This window comes from Geotrypetes seraphini, chromosome 2, assembly GCF_902459505.1.
Source record: "Geotrypetes seraphini chromosome 2, aGeoSer1.1, whole genome shotgun sequence".
Classification (NCBI taxonomy): domain Eukaryota; kingdom Metazoa; phylum Chordata; class Amphibia; order Gymnophiona; family Dermophiidae; genus Geotrypetes; species Geotrypetes seraphini.
In genome coordinates this window covers 273,239,132-273,266,682 of record NC_047085.1, presented here as the reverse complement: position 1 = coordinate 273,266,682, position 27,551 = coordinate 273,239,132, and the positions used below count along the sequence as shown (strand labels likewise).

The 27,551-nt window shown below is 44.9% G+C and overlaps 1 protein-coding gene across 2 annotated transcripts in view; it reads left to right on the top strand.

The window, feature by feature from the left end:
- PDCD6 (programmed cell death 6) overlaps positions 1-27,551 on the top strand; it is a 92,744-nt gene that overhangs the window by 33,126 nt on the left and 32,067 nt on the right. The window contains exons 4-5 of one of the 2 annotated variants that reach the window (XM_033929697.1): positions 1,099-1,143; positions 18,349-18,507. In XM_033929697.1, the coding sequence (XP_033785588.1) occupies positions 1,099-1,143; positions 18,349-18,507 (204 nt within the window). The remainder of the gene's footprint in view (positions 1-1,098; positions 1,144-18,348; positions 18,508-27,551) is intronic. The other variant, XM_033929698.1, reaches the window with a different exon arrangement.

The window sequence follows — 27,551 nt, the reverse complement described above, 5'->3', positions numbered from 1 at the left end:
CCCCCCCCCCACGAGGCTACCGGCGCTGCTCCATCCTCCCCCCCCCCCCCCCCGGCGATCCTACATCCCCCCCCCCCCCATGTACCGAAATAACATCCCTTACCCCGATTTGGCACTGGCACCAACGCACAGGACATGCCGGTGTTCAAAGATCCTCCTTCTTGGCTGTACTGGGCTGGGTGGTACATCGGAGATCCTCCCTCTGAGAATCTCAGAGAGAGCGAGACCAGAAGGCCTTGAGCATGTGCAAATGCTCAAGGCCCAGCCCAGCCCAGAGGGAGGATCTTCAGGCACCGGCACGGCATGTCCTGTGCGTTGGTGCTGGTGCCAGTGCCAAATCGGGGTAAGGGATGTTATTTCGGTGCTCACGGGGGATGTAGGATCGCGGGGGGGTGGCGCTCGTAAATCGAGTCAAACTCGGTTTCCGAGGTGCCAATTTTGCGAATTTTTGCTCATCTTGCAAAACACTCACAAACCAGTGTACTTGTAAACCGAGGTTTGACTGTATAAGAATTTTAATAAAAATAACAATCATTTACAGCCTGACGTACTTGAAATGTCAATCTCCTGAGGGGTGAGGGAGGCTAAATCTTAGGTTTTTAGTGAATTGTTAGATTATGAATGATTTAGGTAAACTGCTTTGTACACACATTTTTTTTAATATATAAGAATCTTAATAAAGATATTAGGTAAGGTGTAATTGTACTTTGCTCTGTCTTTGCGTTGCGTTAACACAGAGTATGTACTTTTTCACCATCAAATGTTATCAAAAATAGGAAAGTTAGACCCATTTTTAATTGAGAGCGTACCGTATCTAGTTGCTGTAGAAATATTTTTATATTGAGCTCGTAGTGCATTGTTTTACTACTTGGTGAATATTTGAATTGAATTTTGCAAGCCATTGTATAATACAAAGAACTACTACTAACATTTTAAATGGTTTCCTTGTTTTCACACTGGGGTATATGTTCCTTTAGCATTTGTAATGGGGAGCTCTGTGGTGCTGGCATTTGTGTAAAAGCACATTGTATGCCTGCTATATGAGGTTTGATAGGGTGAATATACAGTATTAGTTTTTACAAAGATTGTCTGTTTCAGGTACATGGACCCCTTTTAATCCAGCAACAGTTAGGTCCATTATTGGTAAGTACAGTTTCTGTAGCTTTCTAAAATGTAGTCTATGTGCTGTCCCTTTTCCTTTTGTGCAGCTTTTTCTAAAATTCTAGGCTAATATACTTGGCTTGTGATAAAAATGTATTAGCATCTACATGTATATTAATAAATAGAAGTCCTGTTAGAAATCCCAGGTACTCACTGGCAGGCTGTGTAATGGGGGAGGGGACAGGATGGTTGAGCAGCATCCCCATTTTTATGGAATAATTTACCTTTGTAATTAAGGAAAGATGAATCTTTAGTAAAGTTTAAAAAGAATGGGTTTTTAAGAGGATATTAAAGACACAATTGTTTTAGTGCCTTTTTGAGATTTTACATAACGTAAATACCTGCTAATATCTGATCAATAATCAGATTTTATGATACAGTTTTTATACTCCCTCCTTTACTAATGCGTAGTTCAGGTTTTATCGCCAGCAGCGGCGGTAACTGCTCCGAAACTCATAGAATTCCTATTAGCGTCTGAGCAGTTACCGCTGCTGCCGGCACTAAAACCCGAGGGGGATAATTAGTTAAAATGCATGTTTGTCCAACATTTATTACTGTGATTATGTAAACCGTATAGATAATATACAGTATAAATTTAAAGGTGCATTATTTTTGATTAGGTTTTTTAAACTCAGTTGACTGGATTCCTTTGTATTTTCTGCATGTGAATATATATTTTATTTGGTTTGTTTGAAATATCTTTCCTGTTTTTAATGGGGTTCTTTTACTGTTATATTTTTTTAAGTTACAAAATTTGATTAAAATTTATTAAAATTTTGTATATTAAACATACATTTAAGCAGGTGAGAATATAAATTCTAACAAGTCTGTTCACAAACAATATCGTCACAATGCAAATACTGTTGTATTGAATTATTTTGTAAACTGCTTTGTTCTTATTTGTAGTTTAAGCCACTGTTCTTCAACCGCCGGTCCGCAGACCGGTGCCAGTCCACAGGAAATTTCTGCCGGTCCATGCAGGGCCGGCAAGATTAAGGTGACCATAGGTCCAATTTTCAGACCTCCTGTCCCGTTGTCCCCATACACAGCTTCGGGACAGCGTCCCGAAGCTATGCTCGGGGACAATGGGACAGGCGATCATTTCCTGTCCCTACCTGTCGCGCGTAAAAAAAAAAGCCTCCCTCCTTCCTTTCCCCGGGTCAGCTGCTATCTTATCGCCCTGCTGCTGCTGCTAAAGCCGACAGGAAGTCTTTCCGACGTCAATTCTGAAGTCAGAGAGGACGTTCTGGCCAGCCAATCGCTGCCTGGCTGGCCCAGAACGTCCTCTCCGACGTCAGAATTGATGTCGGAAAGAAGACTTTGTGTCAGCTTTAGCAGTAGCAGCAGCAGGGCGGTAAGATAGCAGCCGACCCGGGGAAAGGAAGGAGGGAGGCTTTTTTTTTTTTTTTGGCGCAGCAGGGAGGGAAGGAGGTAGACAGGCAAGCAGGCTGGCTTTGGCCAGGGAGGGAAGGAGAGAGGTAGACAAGCAGGCAAGCTGCTTCAGGGGTGGGGGTGGGACAAAGCATGGAAGGCAGTGAGAGGGACATAGGAAGGAGGAACTGGAGTCACTAAAGACATGGGAAGGAGGCACTGGGGGCACTAAAGACAAGAAGGGGCACTAAGGACATGGGAAGGAGGCACTGAGGGCACTAAAGACATGGGAAGGAGGCATTGGGGGCACTAAAGACAGGAAGGGGCACTAAGGACATGGGAAGGGAGCACTGGGGTCACTAAAGACATAGGAAGGGGCACTAAGGACTTGGGAAAAAGGCACTGGGGGCACTAAGGACATAGGAAGGAAAGAGGGAGGGAATAGAAAGGGACAATTCTTGGGCCTGAGTGCAGAAAGAAAGAAATGAAAGAAAGGATACACAGACAGAAGGAAACACATCCAGAGACTCATGAAATCACCAGACAGCAAAGGTAGGAAAAATGATTTTATTTTCAATTTAGTGATCAAAACGTATCAGTTTTGAGAATTTATACCTGCTGTCTATATTTTGCACTATATTTGTCTATTTTTCTATAGTTACTGAGGTGACTGAGCTCGCGGAGATGGGGTGGAAACGGGGTTTTTAAATTTTAGTCCTAGTAGTTTGCTGGTCCACAAAATAATTCTTTTATTTCTGCCAGTCCACGGGTGTAAAAAGGTTGAAAAACACTGGTTTAAGCGATATAGAAAGAGTTTTAATAAACATAAACGTACCTAATTAAATAACTTGGTGGTTATACATAGGAAGGGAGGAATGCCAGTTGAACATACAAGTTCCAAGACTTCATTTGCTCATAATGGTAGAGACACATTGAAATAAGACTTTTTCCTGGATAAAGAGAATTTTAAAAAGTTTGTAACAATAGAAATAAAAAAGAATAAATGTTTACAAAAGGGGTGGGGGCTTTACATTGCTATGTGAATTCAGGTATAAAATTGCCTCTCCTTCTGTTTACTAATTATCCTCAGTTGCCCATTGTATTGAGCATATGGTTTTTAAAATATTTGCTACCAACTCATCAGGCCTTTTTATATTGAATCAGGTTGAACAGACTGGATGGACCATTCGGGTCTTTATCTGCCGTCATCTATGTTACTATGACCCTCCTTATATTTAGCAAGGCTTCTCACCTTGATCTTCCTTTACATTCTTAAAGGTCTGCCTAAGACAATTTCCTTTACCATATGTCTTAAGGGAAGGGGGATGGGATTTGATATTATGCTTTTCTGTGGTTACAATCAAAGCAATTTATGTATTATATATAGGTACTTTATTTTATATTGGAGCAATGGAGAGTTAAGTGACTTGGATAGACTCGCAAGGAGCTGCAGTAGGAATTGAACCCGGTTTCCCTGGTTATCAGGCTGCTACACTAACCATTAGGTCTCGCAAACTTTCCGGCCAGCGGCACACTAAATCCAGTGCCCCGGCTGGAAGGCACCCAGAAGTACGCGGATGTCATCGTGTCAATGTCTGGAGGCCCATCTGGCTGCGACCTGATTCGGTGAAGGGTGTGGGGAGAGGAGGAGAGACGCCAGCCAGGAAAGTCATCTGTGCCAGCTAACTTCCTACAGGATATGCCTGTCGCTTCAGACTCTCCTCGCCAGTGTGTCGTGGCACACCTCAAATCTCAGGGGGCACACGTGTGCTGCAGCACATAGTTTGCGATACACTGCATTAGGCTATTCTTTCTTAAAGTTACCAGGGAGACACTAGTTATTTAGCACTTACTGTCTAGAGTAGTCTTCTGATAACTTAGGCTCAACCTGTCCAACACAAAATTTAAGGCAAATCTAAAAACCTATGATCATTTTTTTTGCCCCATTAGCATTTCCCTTTTGATGCTTCTGGCTGTTTGATTTGCAGTCTGATTGGTGTTGAAAGTCTGGAGTTGATGGGTCAGCTGTTGTTTCTGCCATTGGTGCCAGCTCTGGTGATGCTAGATAACCCCAATGCTTTTTCTAGCAGTGCCCAGACATCTGAGCTGAAATCTTCCGTATGTAGAGCTGCAGCGTAAAGCAGGAAAGAAGACTGTCTCTGTAGCTGCTGCTTTTGCCTTCCCCTGCTAGCTAAGGAATGTCTGATAAATGGGCTTCAGAGGAAAGCAGGATCGAGCCCAAAAATCACTGGGTGGGAGATATACTGTTGGGTGACGGGACAATTGCGCGCCAGACACCAGCGCGCCTACAATCGAGCGCTGACAATTCGGCGCAAGACAACTTAGTTTTAAAGAGCTCTGACGGGGTGGGGGGGAACCCCCTCACTTTACTGCATACTGTTCGCACTGCCTGTGGGGGGGTGCAACCTACCACATTATAGAGAAAACGGAACTTTCCCGAAAAAAATCGGAAAAAGTTTTGTTTTCTCTATAAAGGAGGGTTCCAACCCTCAACCCCCCCCTACAGCAGCGTGAACACTATGCAGTAAAGTGAGGGGGTTCCCCACTCACAACCCGCTTCGGAGCTCTTTAAAACTAAGTTTTCCCGCGGCGCGCTGGTGTCTTGCACTGAATTGTCTGCCCTCCATTGTTGGCGCGCTGGTGTCTCGCGTGCGACTGACTATGAACCATTAATTGGGCTGGTTAGGTTTTTTGTATAGCTGCTGGTATCATCTGGTCTTTTCTTCTAACCTTGCAGTCGCTGGGATAAATAAGGTATTTTGTTAGAAGGATGGAAAAATGGTAGGAGTTGTGAAAGCATACAATACAATGAACTGAAAATCATCTTACTTTCTCTTGACAGCTCTGATTTATTGAGAGGGGCTATGGTCGGGGATTGAGCTGAAGGGGAGTGGTAGGTAGTAGTGTTCCATTCTTCACAAAAATTAAAGTTATTTCCCCATTTCATTCCACAATGGACACTGAGCTATGTGAGCCTAAAGAAGTAGGTCAGCAGCAGGAAGAGATAGCAGGAGGCCATTGGCAGGGGGTTAGGGGAGAAGGGACATGCTACCTCACGTTTCCTGGTTTGGCTCCTTGTTTTGTTTCCTGCTTAATTGTTGAATTATTTCTCTCTTTGCTCTTGATAAAACTTTGTAACTACCTCCCGTGTCTCAACCTGGCTCCTTGAGTTAGGTGTTTGTTCCTTGGCCCTGGAGCAATATCCTGCAGGCAGCCCAGAATACAGTGGCTTACTAGGAGTGTATGCTCATATGCTTTGGGCTGCTAGAACATGTTCTCCCACTCAGGCTGTAATCTTTGAGGTTTCAAACTGTGATCCTTGCTGGGCTTCTAGATCTCAGGGTAAGCAAGTGGCAAAGAATCTGATGTGGACTAAAGCAGAGGGTGGCCATTGGTTTGGAATCTGTGAGTACCAGGGGAGGTATGCAGTACAAAGGGGGATGGGAAACCAGATCCAGAAAACAGGAATACGCCTGGAGCCAGGGAAATGATCCAAGCCTATGATCAAAGGAAAGTCACAAATTGAAGATGAGTTAAACCTACAAACAAAAGGAAAACTCACCTGTAGAGGAGAGTGAGACATGAGAAGGAGCAATGGGATGGGTGAGCCAAATCTGCATGGAACGGCAACTGGCTAGGGAACAGTTCATTGAACTTTTGCTGGGGAGTGTAGGGAAATAGAAGGTTGGGTGAATGAAAATGAGAAGCAGAACAGGCTAAAAAGATTTAGGAAGTTGAGTAGGTAATTAGCTATTAACCTCCCTGCCCCCAAATATGAAACATGGAGGAGAAAAAAATTAAGTTCAAAGGGAGTAGGGAAAGGGAAAATAGGACAAGGAGGAATGATGTGAAAGAAGAAATCAAATGGGAAATGGGGAAAAAAATTGGGAGACTATGTGGTATAGAGGGGAGGGACAGGCGGGAATAAAGTGCTGTGTATGGCCTAGAGCAGTGTTTTTCAACCTTTTTACACCCGTGGACCGGAAGAAATAAAAGAATTATTTTGTGGACCGGCAAACTACTAAGACTGCAATAAAAAAAACCATTTCTGCCCCGTCTCCGCGAGTTCGGTCCCCGCAAACCATCTGATCCCATCCGCACAAGCTACAAGTTATGATTTTATATTGAACATATTTTATTAAAGTATAAAAAGAAGCAATATTTTGTACAATTGTCATTTTATAAATATAAATATACAGAGCAAGGACCAACAAAACCCCTGTCTCCCCTCCCCTTCACATATATCCTCTCTACTATCAAGAAAACTGAACAAGACAAATTATTACAGAATGCTACACAGAAATATCATGCTAACAGAATACTGCAGTCACACATGACAGGAATAGGGGAGTGTCCCCTGGTCAGAGAGAGCCCTAAGCCAGCTGGAAGCTAAAGAAGCACTGTCTGGGCTTTGCAGTCCCCAGTTATGTCTCTAGCAGGATATATATTTCAAATCTGATATATTCTAAGGATAAAATAGAAATAAAATGATTTTTTTTCTACCTTTTGTTGTGTCTGATTTCTGCTTCTTTTCACTCTTTTCCTTCCAGCGTCTGCCCTGTCTCTTCAATCCAGCATCTGCCCGTTCCATCCACTGTCTGCTCCTTCCAGAAACTGTCTGTCTCTGTGTCCCCCTGCCAACAATAAGCGAAACAAAGCACTACACTTGTTAGAAGGAATTAGTTTTATTTTTACTTTTTTTTAAATTACAAAGCTGAAAGATCCCAAGGCAATCGAAATTACGATCTCAGCAGTACTAACGGGGACACATGACACATGATTTCCTCTTAGCGACCGCTTTTTATTTTTTAATGCCACTCAACGTCCTGCCCAACCTGCCAAAGTGGAACGTACCATTTCCCAGAGATGGGAAGTGCTCAGAGCCACGGACGCATTTAGGAAGAGAAGAGAAACGTCTACTAAATGCATCTAAGCTCCCGCATGAGCAGCACGAGCCGCAGCAACTAGCTACCATGTATGGAGGTGCTCGGTAACCACGCAGTTACCGCCCCCTGGGCAGACTGGGGTGGAGGAAGGGAGAGAGCAAGGGGTGGCCGACAACCGAGCCTTCCAGAAGAACATCCCCTCATAGCACACTCACCACAAACACCGCCTCGGGGATGCCCAAATGAGTCTTCTTCACTCCAGCTGAGTTGCAAGTCCCACCGGTGCTCACTATCTTGACAGTCTGATGTACCCGACATTCAATCCTTCAAACCTCAACATGTAAAATGTCATAGGTACGAAATGCTGGGAGGAGGAGAAAGCATGGCAAGAACAGGCTCAACCATCCCTCCCCTCTACCTTGACTGGCTGACAGGCTAGGCAGATGCTGCGCATAAATAAGCGTGTAGCTCCTCCTAGATTCAAAGCTCGAAAGACTGGGAAGGGGAGGAGGAGGTGTGGCAAGAACAGGCTCATCCGCCCCTCCCCTCAACTGTAATTGGTTGATAGAATTGACAGACAGTGCATGTTTGTAAGAGTTTAGCACTTAAATGAACAGCTAGTGTAAAGCTCAGGGACACGCCAGATACTATTTATCTAATCTGATCTCGCTGGCCCTGTGCGGACCAGCAGAAATTTTTCTGTGGACCGGCGGTTGAAAAACACTGGCCTAGAGCAGTATTTCTCAACTTCAAGCCAGGTACTCCTTTAGTCTAACAAATAACAACCGAATACCCCCACCCAGCCTCCGCCACTGACCCTACCCCCATATTAATAGTACTAATTGTAATTAAATTTCTTCCATCCATTTTTCATATACTCGCAATGTAATCTTATTAATACATAATGGTAGCCACAAAATTAAAAAAACACAAAGCACACTGTATACACAGAAAATGTTAATTATCATTTTATTTATTCAATTTTCTATACCATTCTCTCAGAACAGTTTACATGAATTTATTCTCTGCCTGTCCAGGAACAAATGGACCAGAAACGAGGATAAGCATCTACTACTGACCCCCAGGGCAGTCCAAAGAAATTGATGAAGAAATGACGGATGAGATTAAACGCAACTGCAAGGGAGGCAACGCAGTTATCATGGGCAACTTAAACTATCCGGGGATAGATTGGAACCTAGGCACCTCCGGCTGTGTGAGAGAGACCAAGTTCCTGGAAACTGTAGGCGATTGCTTCCTGAAACAACTTATCAAGGAAAACACAAGAGGAAATGCAATTCTGACCTTAGTTCTAAATGGACTGCGAGGACCGGCACAGGATGTAGAAGTAGAAGGGACGCTGGGAAACAGCGATCACAATATGATATGTTTCAACCTGGAAATAGGGGCGAAACGTTGGTCCAGAACACGACGGCCATGGCCCTAAACTTCCGAAAAGGAAATTACGAAGGGATGAGACGCATGGTGGAGAAGAAAATTAAGAAGAGGATAAACACTATAAAGACACTGGAGCAACTTTGGTCTCTTTTTGAGGATACGGTCACCAAGGTGCAAAATCTAAATATGCCACGTATCAACAAGGGTTCAAAGAGGAAAAAGAATAAAGAACCGACGTGGCTCACTGTAGAGGTTAAGGAACCGATTAAAGACAAAAAAAACTTTGTTTAAGGAATGGAAAAGATCAAAAACAGATGAAGACTGGAATAAGCACATCAACGCAGGTGCCATAAGGTAAAAGTAGCAAAAAGAGACTATGAAGAAAAAATAGCCAAGGAGGCGAAAAACTTCAAGCCGTTCTTTCAATATATTAAAGGGAAATGACCCACGAAGGAAGCAGTGGGACCGTTGGATGACCAAAGAATAAAGGGAGTGCTAAAGGAGGACAAAGCAATCGCCGATAGACTGAACATATTTTTTGCATCTGTATTTACTAAAGAGGATATACACAGCATACCGGAACCCATCAGGCTATATACTGGAAGCGAAAACGGGAAACTGATAGGGTCTACGGTCAGTCTAGAAGAGCTATACAGGCAGATCGATAGGCTTAAGAGCGATAAATCCCCGGGACCGGATGGCATCCATCTGAGGGTCATCAAGGAACTGAAAGGGACCATAGCTGAACTGCTTCAACTAATAGCCAATCTGTCGATTAAAACAGGAAAGATTCCGGAGGACTGGAAGGTGGCGAATGTTACGCCGATCTTCAAAAAAGATTCGAGGGGAGACCCGGGAAACTACAGACCGGTGAGTCTGACCTCGGTACTGGGAAAGATGATAGAGGTGCTGATAAAGGAACGCATCATTGATCACCTCGACGGACACGGTCTGATGAGGACCAGCCAGCACAGTTTCAGCAAAGGCAGATCTTGTTTGACAAAACTTGCTGCACTTCTTCGAGGGAGTAAACAAGCATATAGACAAGGGCGACCCAGTCGACATTTTATATCTGGACTTTCAGAAGGCGTTCGACAAGGTTCTGCATGAACAACTACTTCGGAAAATTGCGAGCCACGGAATCAAGGGAGAAATACGTGGATTAAAAACTGGCTGGAGCATAGGAAACAGAGAGTGGGAGTAAATGTGCAATACTTGGACTGGAAGAGTGTCACCAATGGGTATTGACATGGCAGATGAGGTTCAGTGTGGATAAGTGTAAAGTGATGCATGTGTGTATCGAAAATCTCAAGCACGAATACAGGATGTCTGGGGCGGTACTTGGAGAGACCTCCCAAGAAAGGGACTTGGGAGTTCTGATAGACAAGTCGATGAAGCCGTCTACACAATATGCAGCGGCGGCGAAAAGGGGAACAGAATGCTAGGAATGATAAAGAAGGGGAATGCAAACAGATCGGAGAAGGTTATCATGCCGCTCTACCGGGCCATGGTGTGTTCTCACCTGGAGTACTGTGTCCATCGCTGGTCGCCGTACATGAAGAAAGACACGGTACTACTCGAGAGAGTCCAGAGAAGAGCGACTAAGATGGTTAAGGAGTTTGAGGAGCTGCCGTACAGCGAAAGATTAGAGAAACTGGGCCTCTTCTCCCTCGAACAGAGGAGATTGAGAGGTGACATAATCGAAACATTCAAGGTACTGAAGGGAATAGACTTAATAGATAAGGACAGGTTGTTCACCCTCTCCAAGGTAGGGAGAACGAAAGGGCACTCTTTAAAGTTGAAAGGGGATAGATTCTGTACAAACGTAAGGAAGTTCTTCTTCACCCAGAAAGTGGTGGAAAACTGGAATGCTCTCCCAGAGGCTGTCGTAGAGGAAGACACCCTCCAGGGATTCAAGACTAAGTTAGACAAGTTCCTACTGAACAAGGACGTACACTGGTAGGGCTAGTCTCAGAGCGGTGGTCTTTGACCAAAAGGGCCGCCACGTGAGTGGACTGCTGGGCATGATGGACCACTGGTCTGACCCAGCAGCAGCAACTCTTATGTTCTTCTGTCCTGGTGGGCTAACAATCTATCTAATGTACCTGGGGCAATGGGGAGATTAAGTGATTTGCCCAGGATCACAAGGAGCAGTATGGGTTTGAACCCACAACCTTAGGGTGCTGAGGCTGTAGCTTTAATCACTGCACCACAGATAAATCCTTCGATTCCGACTCCTCAGTTTCTGGTACCCACGACTCCGACTCCAGTACCCAAAATTGTCTCAGACTCCACAATCCTGCGTACATATTCCTTTTTTTTTTTTTCAAAGAGGTCAGGGCAGATGACTTTGCTTATTTTAATGTCACCTCAGTAACAACTATAGAAACATAGACAAATATATTGCAAAATGTTGACAACAGATATAGATTCTCAAAACTGACACATTTCGATCACTAAATTGAAAATAAAATCAAATCATTTTTTCTACCTTTGGTGATTTCATGAGTCTCTGGTTGCACTTCCTTCTGACTATGTATCCAATATTTCTTTCTTTCTGCCTCCTGCACACTTCCTCTCCTGCGGACTTCATTCCCTTCCCCAACCAACATCTCTCTGTCCTTCCCTATCTTTATCTCCCACTCCCTTTACTGCCACATCCAACATTTTTCCCTCGATCACTGTCCAACATTTCTCTCCATTGCATCCCCTTCAATCTGTCCCTCTTTCTTCCTTTCCCCATGTGCACCATCTCTTTCCCTCTCACACTCATGCCCAACAATTCTCCCTTTCTATTCGCTTCCTCCTATGTCTCAAGTTAGTGCACCCTCCCTGCCTCCCAACCTTTGTCCCAAAATCATGCCCCTCCAATGTCCCAACGTACTCCTCCCCACCCTCCTTTCATCCTTGTCCCAGAAAGATCATGTCCCCTTACTTGTTCAAGTAACACTCACTCCTTCTGCCTTCAGCAGCATCTAGGGGGACGCGTAGGCAGCGATTAACACGCTACACATGGCTAATCCACAAGCCTTCCCACTGACGTCAACTCTGACTTCAGAGAGAAGGTTTCTGGGACAACTACGTACAGCGTGTTAATTGCTGCCTGAGCATCCCCTCAATTACTGCTGAAAGCAGGAGGAGTGAGTGCGGCTCGAACAAGGAGGGAACTCCTTCTCCCCACCAACCCAGAAGGTTTGCCTCTGATGTCAGCTCTGACATTGGAGGGAAGCCCAGTGGTGGCGTTTTGACGGGCTGGTAAGGAATATCCTCTGCAGTGGCCACTCTGCGTACCCCAACACTGGCCTAGAGGTTGAAAGAGAATGGTGATGAGAAGCTGTGAGGAGGAGGAGAGAATTACATTACCTGCTCTGCTCTTGACATTTAGATACAGGCTAGTTATTCACTACCAGATGTATTTTGTTTTTCCTTTTTCTTTGCTGGGTGAGGGGAAATATATTGAGTTATGAGTTCAGCACCCTCAATCATTTTCAAAATAGGTTCCTTTGGGTTACTTCCATCAAGCAATCATTTAAAACATTAAAGAAATGAGAGATGTTATAGCCGACATCAGGGGAAATATTGTCTACAGAATATTAAGACGATAAGTTCCAAGGGGAAAAAATGAGATCCCTCTAACTAGAAAGACAAGATCTAAATAAAACACTGGAGCATAAAATGTGAACAGATTAAATCCCTTCCTACACCTAATTATCAATTTTGAAGAAGATTTTCCAAATGCATTGGGTCAAAATACATAGTTCTTCCCTTGCCAGTCAATTAGACATTTCCTTGGGAATCTTAAAAAGAAAGTATTCCCTGAAGTGGAGGAGTGGCCTAGTAGTTAGAGCAGCTGCCTCAGTGCCCTGAGGTTTTGAGTTTGATTCCCACTGCAGCTCCTTGTGACTGGGCAAGTCACTTAACACTTCATTGCCTCCACCTCCTTTTTGTGTGACCAATTTCTACTGTCATAAATTAATTATTTTTTACTTTTTCTTTTTTATAGACAACAAAAAATTCTACTTATCTTAGTGTGCAGAGTAGTGCTGCCCGATTCACGATTCGAATCTATTCAAAACAAAAAAAATCGGCTTCCCAATTCGGCTGACCCTCGCCCCCTAAAGCAGGAGCGGCAGCGCTGCTCTTGCTGGCCGGCCGCTGCTGAACCTGCTTTAGAAAACGAGGGAGGAGCCTCAGCCGGTTAGTGCTGCTGTCCAGTTCCCCCCTGGCATCTGGCTTTCCACCCCCCCTCCCGGCATCTCGCTCCCCCCCGGCCTCCCCGCACCAGCGTTTACCTTAACGAAGCAACCTTCAGCAAGATCGCGATGCCCACGATCTTTGCACTGCTTCGGACTTCGGAGCTGTTTTGGGGCGGGACCGTGGTGAAGGAAACAGCTCCAAAGTCCAAAGCAGTGCAAAGATCGCGGGCATCGCGATCTTGCTGCAGGCTGCTTCGTTAAGGTAAACGCTGGTGCGGGGAGGCCGGGGGGGTGAGCAGTCCTTCGGGGTGGAGGTTGGGGCGGGCAGGCCTTCAGGGGATGCAGGCCTTTCAAGGGGGGGGACAGGCAGGCCTTCAGGGGTGTGATGCAGGCCTTCAGGGGTGTGATGCAGGCCTTCAGGGGTGTGATGCAGGCCTTCAAGGGGGGGGGATGCAGGCAGGCCTTTAGGGGTGGGATGCAGGCAGGCCTTTAGGGGTGGGATGCAGGCAGGCCTTCAGGGGTGGGATGCAGGCAGGCCTTGAAGGGTGGGTGCAGGCCTTTAAGGGGGGGACAGGCCTTAAGGGGAGGGGGGCCCTGGTGTAGAAGTACACGGAGGAAGGGAGGGAAGGGGAGGTTCAAAGAGATGCACATATGCCGGACGTTGGGGAGGAAGAAATAATGGTTCTGAAAATAGAGGAGAGGGAGAGAGATGAGGGACCATGGGATTTAGGGATGAAAGTTACAGAAAGGGAGAGATGATGGACCCTGGAGTGGTGGGGAAGGGGGGATAGATGCTGGATGAAAGGGTAGTTAAGGAAAGGTGGATCTGTGGAGGGAGACGAAAAAAAGGAAAGATGCCAGACCTCCTGGGGAGTGAAGGGAAACGGAAGGGGAGGACAGGGATGGCAGATGGATGGTTAACACAGAGAAAGAAGGAGACACTGGCAAGCAAGTTATCAGAAGACAACCAGAGCCTGGGACCAACAAGATTTAAATAATGATCAGGCAATAAAAGGTGGAAAAACTAATTTTATTTTCTGTTTTGTGAATACAATATTTTAGATTTGAAACGTATATCCTGCCAGAGTTGGTGTTAGTCCACAAACGTGAGCTAGGATTTAACAGAGAGAGGAAAAGTCCTTTTTGTTTTTTTATTTTGTTTACACCACAGTGCCAGTGTGGTTAGGAGAAGGCAAAGGGGGTGAAGAGGCTATAAAATAAATCCACCAGGATGTTTGAAAAAAAACACCCAATTGGGCAGGAAAATCGAATCAAAAAACCAATTCAATAGGCTGAATCAAATCAAATCAAAATTTTTTCCCCTGAATCGGGCAGCACTAGTGCAGAGTACTGACAAGCCTGACGGGGACCTGTTTCACCACTGACGTGGCTTTTTCAAGGGTTCTCAGGATACTTTATTTTAACATCCTGCCTCACTTAGGGCTATTCCTTTCTGCTGCCCTAAGTGACACAGGACGTTAAAATAAAGTGTCCTGAGAACCCTTGAAAAAGCCACGTCAGTAAAAAATAATTAATTTATGACACAGTAGATATTGGTCACACAAAAAGGAGGTGGAGGCAATTTGGTCAGTGATAGAAACTACAAAACCTTGAATGACTTGGTATCGGATTGAGATATCTTTATCCAAGTAGGTTTCTGAGACCATTTCTCTTCACTATCCTTTTAAGCACCCTTCAGTGGGATTTGCTTTGTGTTTGTGGATTGTTTTCAAGGAATCCCACATACCATCTTCCTGATTGTACTCAGTGGTTAGCTGCTTCTGCCCCCTCAGTTTTTCTGCAGGTAAGTTGCTCAGAAGTATTTCTGATCTGCTCTGTGGTTTTATTATTTTCGGGTATTTTTTCTCAGTGTTCGTTTGGAGGCTCAGTGTCCAGAGGTTCCCATTTGTTGGGACCTCTGCCTGGAAGAAACATCATGGCAGATAAGGCCCATCTAGTCTGCCCATCCGTGCAGCGGAGGTCTGCTTTCAGAATCAGCCCTTGGAGACACTACTACTGTGGAGAGATATAATTGGATAATTAAGACATGACTTAGAAAGCTGGTTTCACATTCAGGAAAGGATTGGCCTAGGTCAGGGGTCTGCAACCTTTAATACATAAAGAGCCACTTGGACCCGTTTTCGAAAAGAAAAAAAAACTTGGAGCCGCAAAACCATTATAAAACAAATCTAACACTGCATATATTGTTTCTTATCTTAGTGCTATATACAGGATCACTAAATTGAAAATAAAATCATTTTTCCTACCTTTGCTGTTTGGTGATTTCATGAGTCTCTGGTTGCACTTTCTTCTTCTGACTGTGCATCCAATCTTTCTTCCTTTCTTTCAGCCTCCTGTATGTTTCCTCTCCTCCAGACCTCATTCTCTCCCCCAACTTTTTCTTTCTGTCTCCCTGTTCCCCCTTCTTTCTGTCTCTGTCTGCCCCCTTTCTTTCTTTCTCCGTGTTCTCCCCCAAGCCACTCGGTTTGCTGCCACCGCCATCGGGGAATAGCCCCCAAGCCACCGCCGTCCCAAGCTTTCCCTGCAGAAGCTTCGTGCTGACCAGCATTCTGCTCCCTGACGTCAATTCTGACGTAGGAGAGGAAGTTCCGGGCCAACAAGGCATTTCTCCTCATTCCATCCAGCCTGAGCCCCATCTCTCCTTGATCCAGCATTTCCCTTCTGTGTTTGTCAGAATTACCATTCCACCTATTTTCCAGCATCACCCTTCTTTGTGTCCATCTCACTATATCCCTATCTCACCACTTTTTCAGAATCTTCATTTGTCTCTGTCCTTGTCTTTACCCCATGTTCACCATTTGCCCTTTCAATGTCTTTATCTCCCCCCCCCCCACTTTTTCAGCATTACTTCTATGTCTCTATTTCACCTCCTCTTCATGTCCCCTCTGTATCTCTATCCTTATTCAGTAGGTCCTGCTTACCCTTTCTCTTCTTTGTGTCACTATCTCCATTTTCAGCTTTCCCCCCCTTTTCCTTTGTTACTGCACCCTGTAGCTAGAATCTTTCCACCCTCCCTCCACTCCGGCCCAGCCCAGTATGAAATATTTCCTTTTGTTTCCCTCCCCTCTCTCTTTCTCTCTCTCTTCTCCTCCCTCACCCACGAGTCCTGCATCTGGCCCTCTCCCTTCTACCTGCACCTGGCAACACCCCCCTGCTCCGCGGCTCTCTTCAGCAAATCATCAGCAGCGGTGATCAAGACAAGCTGCCGACATCGAGGCCTTCCCTCTACGAGTCTCGCCTTTGTGGAAAAAGAAGTTGAAACAAGCGGGACTCCCAGAGGGTAGGCCCCGACGTCAGAAGCTTGTGTCGATCGCTGCTGCTGAGTTGGGCACCCCTGACTTAGAGCCATAGCGCACGAGAGAGACTCCCACGGGGATGAAAACAGCCTACCTAAATTCTGGCGATGCAGGCATGCAGCTTACAAGTCCGGTGTCGCGGCGGGAAATAGCCATGCTGAGCAGTGAGCTCAGCACGTACACAGATGAAAGCCTTGCTTGCTGATTGGTCCGGCCCACGTGACACACTACCGGAGCCGCGGCAAAGGTGAAAAAGAGCCGCATGCGGTTCTGGAGCCGCGGGTTGCCGACCCCCGGCCTAGGTAGTTGCCTATAATTTTGGCAACTATAAGATCTCTCTGCCTTAGGAGGCAAGGGGTGTATCTTCATAGCAGTGCTTGATGGGCACTGAGATGCCATTATGTATGAATTCTACATTCTTTCGGGATTTTGATGCAGGGAAAAAAAAGAATTTGTTACAGGAAATTTGTGCAGGTTTATGGGGCGGTTTAGCCAAAAAAGTGAACTTTTCACCCTGAACTATGTCATGCCCAGAGGTCTGAGAATTGACAACACAGAGAAGCATTGGCTGGGAAATTTAAATGGTTTATTTGAAAGTAATAATTAAGAAGTAATGTAATTAATTCACGGCACAAGTTATTCAAATTACTGGTTACTGTGTATCTAATTACATATGGTAAATTGCCATTAACAAACTTGCTAAGGTTAAGTGTACATGTGCATGTCTGTCTTAGCTGAACTCAAAATTTTATACAGTGGTACCTCGGTTTGCGAGTGTTTTGCAAGACGAGCAAAACATTCGCAAAATTGGCGCCTCGGAAACCGAGCGCGCCTCGATTTGCGAGCACCCCCCCATGAACCGGCACCCTCCCTCCCGCGATCTGGCACCCACCCACCCCCCCGCTGCGACCTGAGGTTCCCCCAACCCACCCGAACCCTCTTCTTATTTTAGTGTAGCCTCCGCACCGGCACCAGCAAGTCCTGTGCGTTGGTGCCGGTGCCCGAAGATCTGCTTCCTGTGCTGGGCCTTGAGCATGTGCGCATGCTCAAGGCCTGAGAGTTCACGTCAACTCTCAGGCCTTGAGCATGCGCACATGCTCAAGGCCCAGCACAGGAGGCAGATCTTCGGGCACCGGCACCAACGCACAGGACTTGCTGGTGCCGGTGCGGAGGCTACACTAAAATAAGAAGAGGGTTCGGGTGGGTTAGGGGGACCTCAGGTCGCAGCATGGGGATGCCCGATTGCGGCGGGGGGGTGCCAGATCGTGGGGGGGAGGGTGCCGGTTCGCGGGGAGCAATGCCAGTTCTCGGGGGGGGGGAGCAGCGCTGCTGGCCTCGGGGGGGGGGTGAAGAGAGGAGGGGGGGAACATATCAAAGCGAGTTTCCATTATTTCCTATGGGGAAACTTGCTTTGATAAACGAGCAATTTGGATTACGAGCATGCTCCTGGAACGGATTATGCTCGTAATTCAAGGTACCACTGTATTGTCATGTGTTTCAGAAATAACACCAGCTCCTCAGTTTCTATATTCAATAACTTTAAACTACAAATTTAATCCCAAATATCTCTCTCAGATTGGCACCTAAGCTTTATGAAAGCCTGTTCAAATGAAAGGAGGGGGAAAAAACCTCTCCTTCCCCCAACACAGGGCACATTTGAAATAAAAGGAATTCAGAATGTGGCTTTTCAAATCACATCAAATTCTATTTGGTCATATGAAATTAGTAGACATAACGGATTTACATATCTTATTGTCCACATTTATGTCAAATTTAACTACAAGTACAAGGTTACAATTTTCCAAGGCCCAATTTAACCTCACAATGCACATAGATTTATCGTGCCCTTGGTCCAATTTTAAATAATTTTTCTACATGTCATTAGCAACTTATTTTCTGCTGGGAAACGCATGAATAACTTTCTTTTTCTTTTTTAAGTGTAGTGTTTTCTGTATGTGTTTGAGATAAATTGTCTTGCTAAGTAATTGTCCTTCTTGTCAGCAATGTTTGACAGGGAGAATAAGGGTGGTGTGAACTTCAATGAGTTCTCTGGTGTCTGGAAGTACATCACAGACTGGCAGAACATTTTCCGGACATACGACAGGGACAATTCTGGCATGATTGACAAGAATGAGCTAAAACAAGCACTAACAGGTTTTGGTAATTTGGTTTTCTTTAAAAGACTTTAACTGAAAAAAATTTTCTTGACATGAACTATATTTCATTTCAAAATTAAGCATTTTGAATCTGTGTGGTTGAATTTGAAAAAGTAAATGTCTTCCCTATAAAAATCAGATTTTGAAATAGGGTTCAGTAAAATATACCTCCTACTTACTAATATTTCAGGACCAATAAGGACAGGAGAAAATTAAATCCTGCAAAATAGAGTGGACATTTGCACCTGCTGTTTGTACATTTATTTGCGTATGCGTATGTGGAATATCACCTAATCTCCTTCAACATAAACATACCTACAAGAAAGCCTCTTATGGCTAAATGTAAACACTGTGGAACTTCCATACACGTTCATCTTCAGGTTGAAGGGGCCGTTTTACAGAAGTCAATATCTTTTAGAAAAATTACCTTCCGCATGTGAATGTTGTATTCTTTGTCTCAGTAAATTAAAACAGAGGAGGAGGGGTAAGACGTGGATTTAAATGATCTTTTTAGGGCCAAGTTTTGGTAGTGGTTGTTGCTATTCTCCTTAAGGTACAATAATTGGTAATGTAATATTTACTCCTGGTGGAGTTCTGCGCAACTGCACATCACAGAATTGTGCACAAACTTTCTTTCTTTTTTGAAGTTCTTTATTGATTTTCCAGCTATCAACAGTGCAATAAACAAGTAGATATACATATAATAATTCAAGAAAAGCACATTCATCTTACATACATACATAGCAAACATTTTTTTCCCCTTCCACCCAATGAATAATCAAGAAAAGCACAAATACAGAGATTCTTTCAATAACCTTTCCCAATTTAAAATAATGGTACATCCCTCCCACCCTCTCTGGACATGTATACTCAAAGGGCTAAAATTAAAATCGATCATTCATTATCAATTTTGTCAATGGTTCCCAAACATCCTTAAATTTTCTATAATGTCCCAGTTGTATGGCTATCATATGTTCCAGTTTAAAAGTGTGGCATAAAGATTCCCACCAGAAATTATAATTTAATCGATTGTGCACAAACTTTCAGTTCTGCCCCTCTTCACGTCTCTTCCTTTTCCCCCATGCGGGTCTGGCCTCTCTCCCTCTGACCCCCACCCATGAAATCTGACATACCTGCAGGCCTTGCAAGGAAGCAGCAGTGGTGGCAGCCTGCCAGCAGAGGCAGCACTGTGAATGGGCTGCTTATGGCTGACCCCACCAGGGCTTTCCCTCTGCCATATCACTTCCTGTAGATAGGTGACACAACAGAGGGAAGGCTCTGGCAGGGCTGGCTGCAAGCAGCCTGTTCACAGCGCTGCCTTTGCCAGCCGGCTGCCACTGCTGCTACTCTGGGAGGCCCGCAGGTATGTCCGATCACACTGGGGGGAGGTCAGAGGGAGAGAGGCCAGACTTGTGTGGAGAAGGACATGGGGGGGGACATGGATACTAGACTACAATTTGAGGGGGGAGGAGGAGGGAATATGGATGCTAGGTCCATGGTGTAGGGGAGACAATGGGACATGGATGCTGGACTGCAAGTTGGGCATGGGAAGGGGGAGAGGAGGAGACATGGATTCTGGACTGCAAGTATAGGGGGGAGAAGAGGAGACATGGATGCTAGACCTGCAGGGGGAGGAAGAGAGGGGAGGTGACATGAATGCTGCACTGCAAGTGGGGGAGGGAGAAGCATAGAAACATGACAGCAAATAAAGGCCTAATGACCCATCCAGTCTGCCCTTCCCCACTATTCATTATCTTCTCTTCTCCCTAAGAGATATCATATTCCTGTCTGACACTATTTTGAATTCAGATACAGTCTTCATTTCCACCAGGAGACTGTTCCACGCATTTATCATTTTTTCTGTAAAGAATTTTTTTTGTTTGGTTGGTTTTTTTTAAACATTATTCCTGAACCTATCACCTCTTAACTTCATCCTATGCTTTCTCCTTCCGGAATTTTCTTTAATTTGAAGCAGACTCGCCTCCTGTATGTTAACACCATGGAGATAAGAGACATTTCAATATCATACCCCCTCTCTCCTGTCTTTTCTCCAGAATATACATATTAAATTGTCTTTCCCCATACAATTTATGACAAAGGCCACTAACTAATTTTGTAGTAGCCTTCTGGACCAACTCCATTCTATTTATATCTTTTTGAAGGTGCGGTCTCTAAAATTGCACACAATATTCCAAATGGGGCCTTACCAAAGGCATAACCACCAACAGCATTATCACTTCTCTTTTCCTACTGGCCATTCCTCTCCTTATGCACCCAAGCATCTTCACGGCTTTGACCGTCGCCTTTTCTACTTGTTTTGCCACATTGAGATCATCACACAAGTCACCTCCAAGTCCCGTTTTTCTTTCGTGCACAGAAGGTCCTCATCTCCTATACTATACCATTCTCCTGGATTTTTATAGCCCAAGTGTATGACCTTATATTTTGTAGCATTAAATCTTAGTTGCCAATTGCTTGACCATTCTTCAAGCTTCGATAGAACCCTCCTCATGCTAGCCACACTCTCTGGGGTGTCTACCGTATTACAGAGTTTGGTATCATCCACAAAAAGGCAAACCTTGCCAGACAGTTCTTCCACAATATCATTCACAAAGATGTTAAATAGAGCCGGCCTAAGGACCGATCCCTGCGGCACTCCACTAACAACATCCTTTTCCTCTGAGCAAACTCTATTTACTATTACCTTTTAGTCTCCTTCTACTTAACCAGCTTTTAATCCAGTTTATCACTTTAGGGTCCATAATGCATGTATTCAGGTTATTTATCAGTCTCCTATGTGGCACCGTGTTGAAAGCTTTGCTAAAGTCCAAGTACACTACATTTAGCACCCCTCCCATATCCAACTATTTGGTCATCCAGTCAAAGAAATCAGATTCGTCTCGACAAGACCTACCTCTCCTAAAACCAAACTGCCTTGGGTCCTGCGGCCATTCTATTCTAGAAATCTTACTGTCTTCTGCTTAAGAAGCATTAGCATTAATTTACTCACTACTGAGGTCATACTAACCAGCCTGTAATTTCCAACCTCCTCCTTACTTCTGTTTTTGTGTAGAGGGACCACATCTGCCCTTATCCAGTCCTCTGGGACCACACCAGACTCTAAGGAAGCATTGAAAAGATGAGACAACGGAATTGCCAGAATTTCTAAGTTCTTGAGTACCCTGCGATTTATCCCGTTGGGCCACATCGCTTTGTCTGTTTAATTTTGCTCCTCACAAACAATCTTCTGTGAATCTTTTCAGATTTACTACACACTTATTCCTGTTATGCATTTGTTTTCTGCAGGCCTATCCTGTGTCTTTTGCCCTTGAGCCTCACTGTGCCATTTTGACGATTCTTCCTATCACACATCTAAAATATGTTTTGTCCCCAAATTTTACCATATCAGCTATCTTTTCTTCCATTTGCACCTTTGCCTTTCTGACAGCTCTTCCGGCATCTTGTAGCTTTTCCCCATATTTTTGTGTCCAAATTTTTACCATATCAGCTATCTTTTCTTCCATTTGCACCTTTGCCTTTCTGACAGCTCTTCCAGCATCTTGTAGCTTTTCCCCATATTTTTGTCCCTTCATCTTTCTGCAATGTTATCTAATTATATGAAGGTTAACCTTTTTTTTTCTCTCTCACTTTTTCAGCTACTGCATTTGAGAACCAAAGAGGCCTTCTTTCCATTTTCCTTTATGAACCTTCTTAACATAAAGGTTTGTTACCTTCAGAATAGCTAGTTTCAGTTTCACTCACTGCTTTTCTACTTTGTTCAGCTGTTCCCATTAGTGCTGCCCGATTTCTGATTCGAATTGGGTGAATCGATTCAAATCTATTTGGTTTAAAAAAAAAAAAAAAAAATCGGCCTCCTGATTCAGTGACTGACCCTCCTCCCTGTGCCTTCCTAAAGCAGGAGCGGCAGCGCTGCTTCTTGCTGGCTGTCCACTGCCGCTGCCACTCTTGCTTTAGGGAGCGAGGGGAGAGGATCATCGGGAAGGCCTGGCTCCTTCCTGAAGGCCTGCATGTTCCCCCAGCTTCCCCACCCTTACCTTAAGATAATAAGGCAGCCTGCAGGATTGCCGGTGCTGTAGTGATCCTTGTAACTGCCGTCATACTCAGCGGCACATTCTCTGCCGCAATCCTTCTCCTGGCATCAGAGGAGAGGCGGGACTGCGGCACAGGGAATGTGCTGCTGAGGACGACAGCAGCTGCAAGGATCGTTACTGCACTGGCAATCCTGCAGGCTGCTGTATTAAGGTAAGATCGGGGAAGCTGGGGGAACATGCAGGTCTTTGGGGGGTCAGGCCTTCAGGGGAAGCTGGGGGAATATGCAGGCCTTCGGGGAGCAGGCCTTCAGGTGAAGCTGGGGGAACATACAGGCCTTCAGGAGAGGGGGGCTCTGGTGTAGAAGTACATGGAGGGAGGGAAGGGGGGTTCAAAGAGACGTGCATATATACTGGATAGGAAGGTAGTTGGGAAGAGAAAGGGAAAGCTGGTGGATCCTGGGGTGGTGGGGAAGTAGGGAGAAAAATCGATTCAATAGGCTGAATCGAATCAATTTTTTTTCCTGGATCGGGCATCACTAGTTCCCATTCAGTTAACTCCTCCTTGAGATATTCACCCATCTTGACAAAGTTAACTGTTTTGAAGTTTAGAACCTTCAGATTTGAGTAAGTCCTCTAATTCTTCATTTTAATATTGAACTTCATCACAGTTACCAGATGCTAGGGTCAACTTGGGGGTTAGCACCCAAGAAAAGGATCTTGGTGTCATTGTACACATTATGATGAAACCTTCTGCCTAATGTGTGGCGGCGGCCAAAAAAACAAACAGTATGCTAGGAATTATTTAAAAAAGGGATGGTAAATTAGACTAGGAATGTTATAATGCCTCTGTATCGCTCAATGATGCTACCTTGCCTTGAGTAGTGCATTCTGTTCTAGTTTCCTTATCTCAAAAAAGATACAGTGGCACTAGAAAAGGTTCAAAGAGAAGTGACCAAGTTGATAAAGGGGATGGAACTCCTCTCATATGGTTAGGGCTCTTTAGCTTGGAAAAGAGACAGCTGAGGGGAGATATGATTGAAGTCTACAAAATCATGTGTGGAATAGAATGGGTACAAGTGGATCAATTTTTCACTGTCAAAAATTACAAAGACTAGGGGACACTCAAAGTTACAGGGAAATACTTTTAAAACCAATAGGAGGAAATAATATTTTCACTCAGAGAATAGTTAATCTCTGGAATGTTTTGCCAGAGGTTGTGTTAAAAGCAGATAGCATAGCTGATTTTAAGAAGGGTTTGGACAATTTCCTATTATTGTAAAATATATTTTATTGAGCTTAACAAGAGATGATACAAAAGTACAAGGCAACACAGAAAGTAAGCTCACTTTTCAACAGCACAAAACCCAACAGGAAGGGACCCTCCTCACTCCCAAACCCCCAGAGACCCCATGTGTTCCCCAACAGTGAAACAGCAAAAGTAACAAGCCAAAAATAAAGAATAAACCACCACCCAAGGACAAGGTACATGTAGACAGAGCACAAGTTACCACCCTAGCAACCTTCCCCAAACCCACCACAATCCCCAGTCCTCCTTCAAGCCCAGCCCAATTAAACCAGTCAAAGATAAGGCAATTATATGCAAATCAGACAACAGGTGTAAAGAGTAGTACAAGTCAACAGTTCAGGAGACGGCTATGTGCCACCGGAGTCATAGTGTTCCAAAAAGGCTCCCAGGTGCATTGGAAAATCCTGGCAGGCAGGGAAGAAAAGTCTTGCACATCACGGTGTCCCCACATCAAAAGAATGATCAGGCGGCAACGCCAGAGGGAAAAGTCAGGTCCCTCCGCTTCCATCCACTTAAGCAAAATACATTTGAGGGCTGTCACCACAGTCCATTGAAGAAATGCCGCAGTCCCCGGTCTTCGAGGGGCAAAGTGAATAAGGACACAAAAAAGAAACAAAGGGGAATGCTGGAAAACAACATTCCAAATACGTTCTACAAAAAGAAAAATAGTTTCCCAAAAGGACTGAATAATAGGACAAGTCCAGAACATATGTCCCAAGCCAGCGTCAGGGCCAGCACAGCGAGGACAGTCAGAGGAGGCTTGAAACCCCGAAAGGTGAGCTCTTTTAGGGGAAATATACAAGCATAAAACCAATTTATAATGTTCCCAAAAGGTAGTATATTTACGAAAGGCAGGCAATTTGCGTACAGCACAAAGGACAACATCAGGTAATGGTACAGAAAGATCACGAGCCCAAGCATCCCGCAATCTAATATGGTCAAGCAAGGGGGATTCATCCTTCAAATGTCTATGGTGAAATTTTAGAGGAACTGGGAGCTGAGATCCAAGGGTAAAAGCCGTGGATAAAAGCTCATGACAAGAGGCTGTCAAATGGCTGGGAGGCAGAGAAGCAATATAATGTTGAATTTGCATGTAAGCAAAGCCATCAGCTCGAGGGAGGCCAAATTCTTGACATAACGCATCAAAAGGCTTAATTTTCCCTTCATCGTCCACCAATTGGAACAGATAGTGGATCCCCCAACTTCCCAATGAACAAAACTAGCCCCCTCCACCCCAAGCAGAAAATTCCCATTAAAGCGTAAAGGTAGGAAAGGAGATATAGTAGAACTAAGAGAGTGGAATTTACAGACCTATTGCCAAGCCTTCCGCAAGGGGAAATGCAATACCATAATAGGAAGGGGCGCAGGTTGAGCTAATAGCACAGAGTGAAGATAGGTACTAAAGTGAGTCTTTGTGAAACAAGAAAGCTCCAGAGAAATATTAGTAAAATGGGCAGTACCCTGAAAGAAATCATTAATGCCACAACCAACTGTCAAATGACGAAGATTCAACAAGCCTAAACCACCCTTGTACCACGGGGACGCCGCCAGTCGATAAGACAAATGAGCTTGCTTACCAAAGAAACCTCTGAACTAAACGTTCCAGTCTCTTCTCGTCTGTAGAAGTCAAGTAAAGTGGGAGGGCCTGAAAAACATACAACCAACACGGTACAATAAGCATACTGTAGAGACTTACTCTACCCAGAAGTGATAATGAGAGGCCCTGCCATAACTGCAATCGAGTAACAGGAGTGCGGAACAACGGCTCTACGTTCAGAGAATAAAGACAGAGGTTGCGTGGTATGAGGACTCCCAAAAATTTTAGTTCAGACTCCGCCCACCGGAGGCGAAAAGGACCCCTCCACATCATACGAACTTCAAGGCAAGAGGGAAAGGCGACTGATTTATCCAGATTAAGCGATAGGCTAGAATAAAACCCATACTCAGAGAGGAGATCCAATGCAGCGGGTAAAGAAACCGCAGGGCGAGTAAGAATAAGAAACAGATCATCCGCAAATGCCAAAGTCTTCAGGTCTACACGGAGACCCCGGACATCCTCAAAAAGACGCAGAGGGCAAAGCAAAGGTTCCAAAGATCCAGAAGATCCCTGCTCACAGAAACTGCCCACAAACGATCCTACAGCCACTTCATTCCACACCTCTGGAACCAACTCCCCCCCCAACTTAGACAACAGAACTCATTATTAATATTCCGTAAATCGGTAAACCAGTGTTCCCTCTAAGCGGGCGGGTGTTGTGAGCAAACTTTTTTCACCGTGAGCCAAAAATATCGGGCGCCAGCAAGTTATGAGCCAACTCGCCCGATTCTCCTCTCGCCGCCCTGCCATCTGCCGTACGCCTCTTCCGATCGTGCGCTGTGACGAGAAACGTGTGCGCTGCGATGTAATATTTTGTGCGCCAGCGCACGCCAGCGCAGCTTAGCGGGAACACTGGTTCAAATGGTTTTATTTATTTCCCCAAATTTATTTTTGTTATACGCATTGAAAATATTTGATATTGCGTTTAAATCAAAATCTCAATAAACTTGAAACGAGTGCCCGTGAGATTGTGGGAGGGTTAAATACTCAAAACTTAGAAGTTTTTGCTACGCCAGCTTGCTGGTATCTTTACATACAGTGGCGTACCTAGCATATGTAACATCCGGGGCCCATCATTTTTTGGCACCCCCCCCCATCTGTAAGAAAAACATGATTTTTAGTAACAAACCACACGTCACACATGAGTACCTAGGAAAAGGCAGCATCTTACATATTGCAGTGAGCAGTACATCAATACACCCATTGTAAAACTAAACAAGCCAGACCAGCACAGATCAATCCTACACCGTCAATCCTAACAGAAAACCATGTCTTTCGAACACACAGAACACAGAAAACACCTTCGCCTAGTAAGGAATATGTAATCACAAACTAACCCCTCCCTCTTTTACAAAACTGTAGTGTGGATTTTAGCTACGGAGGTAACAGCTCTGATGCTCATAAAATTCTGAGCATCAGAGCTGCTACCACCAAGGCTGGTGCTAAAAAAGCTTCACAGTTTTGTAAAAGGGGGGATAAAATAAAAATACATAGACAAAGGTTAAATTGAACCAGCAAGAAGCTGGACTCTGCATACAATGCTTCACAGAAACAGTGACACATGTCTCCTAAAGCAATAAATAAATAGAAATTTTTTTCTACCTTTGTCTTCTGTGGTTTCTCCTTTCCTCATCTTCTTGTAACTCTCTTCCTTCCATCCACTGTCTGCCGTCTCTCTTCCCCTATATGGCATCTTCTCTCCTTCTATGCCCCTTCCAGAAACTGTATGCCTCCCCCTTCCATCTCTCCTTTCACCCCATTGGTCTGGCATCTCTCTCCTCGCCTTCCCTCTCCCACACCTCTCCTCATAGTCTGGTATCTCCCCTTCCCTGATTCTCTGGCATCTCTCTCCTTTCCTTTTCTTCCATCTTTCGCTCCCCCTCCATGCTCTCACATCTCCCCCTTCCTTTTCCCTTAGACTGGCATACCTTCCTCCTACGCTCCAAGCCCTGGCATCTCCTTTAATTCCCTCCCTCATCTTCCTTCTCCCTCCAGCTGGGTACCGCAACACTCTTCCCTGCAGCTCTGCACTTCCCCACAATTGCCATGCTTCGGTTCCTCTTCTTCCTTCCTTCCCCCCCCCCCCCCCCCGC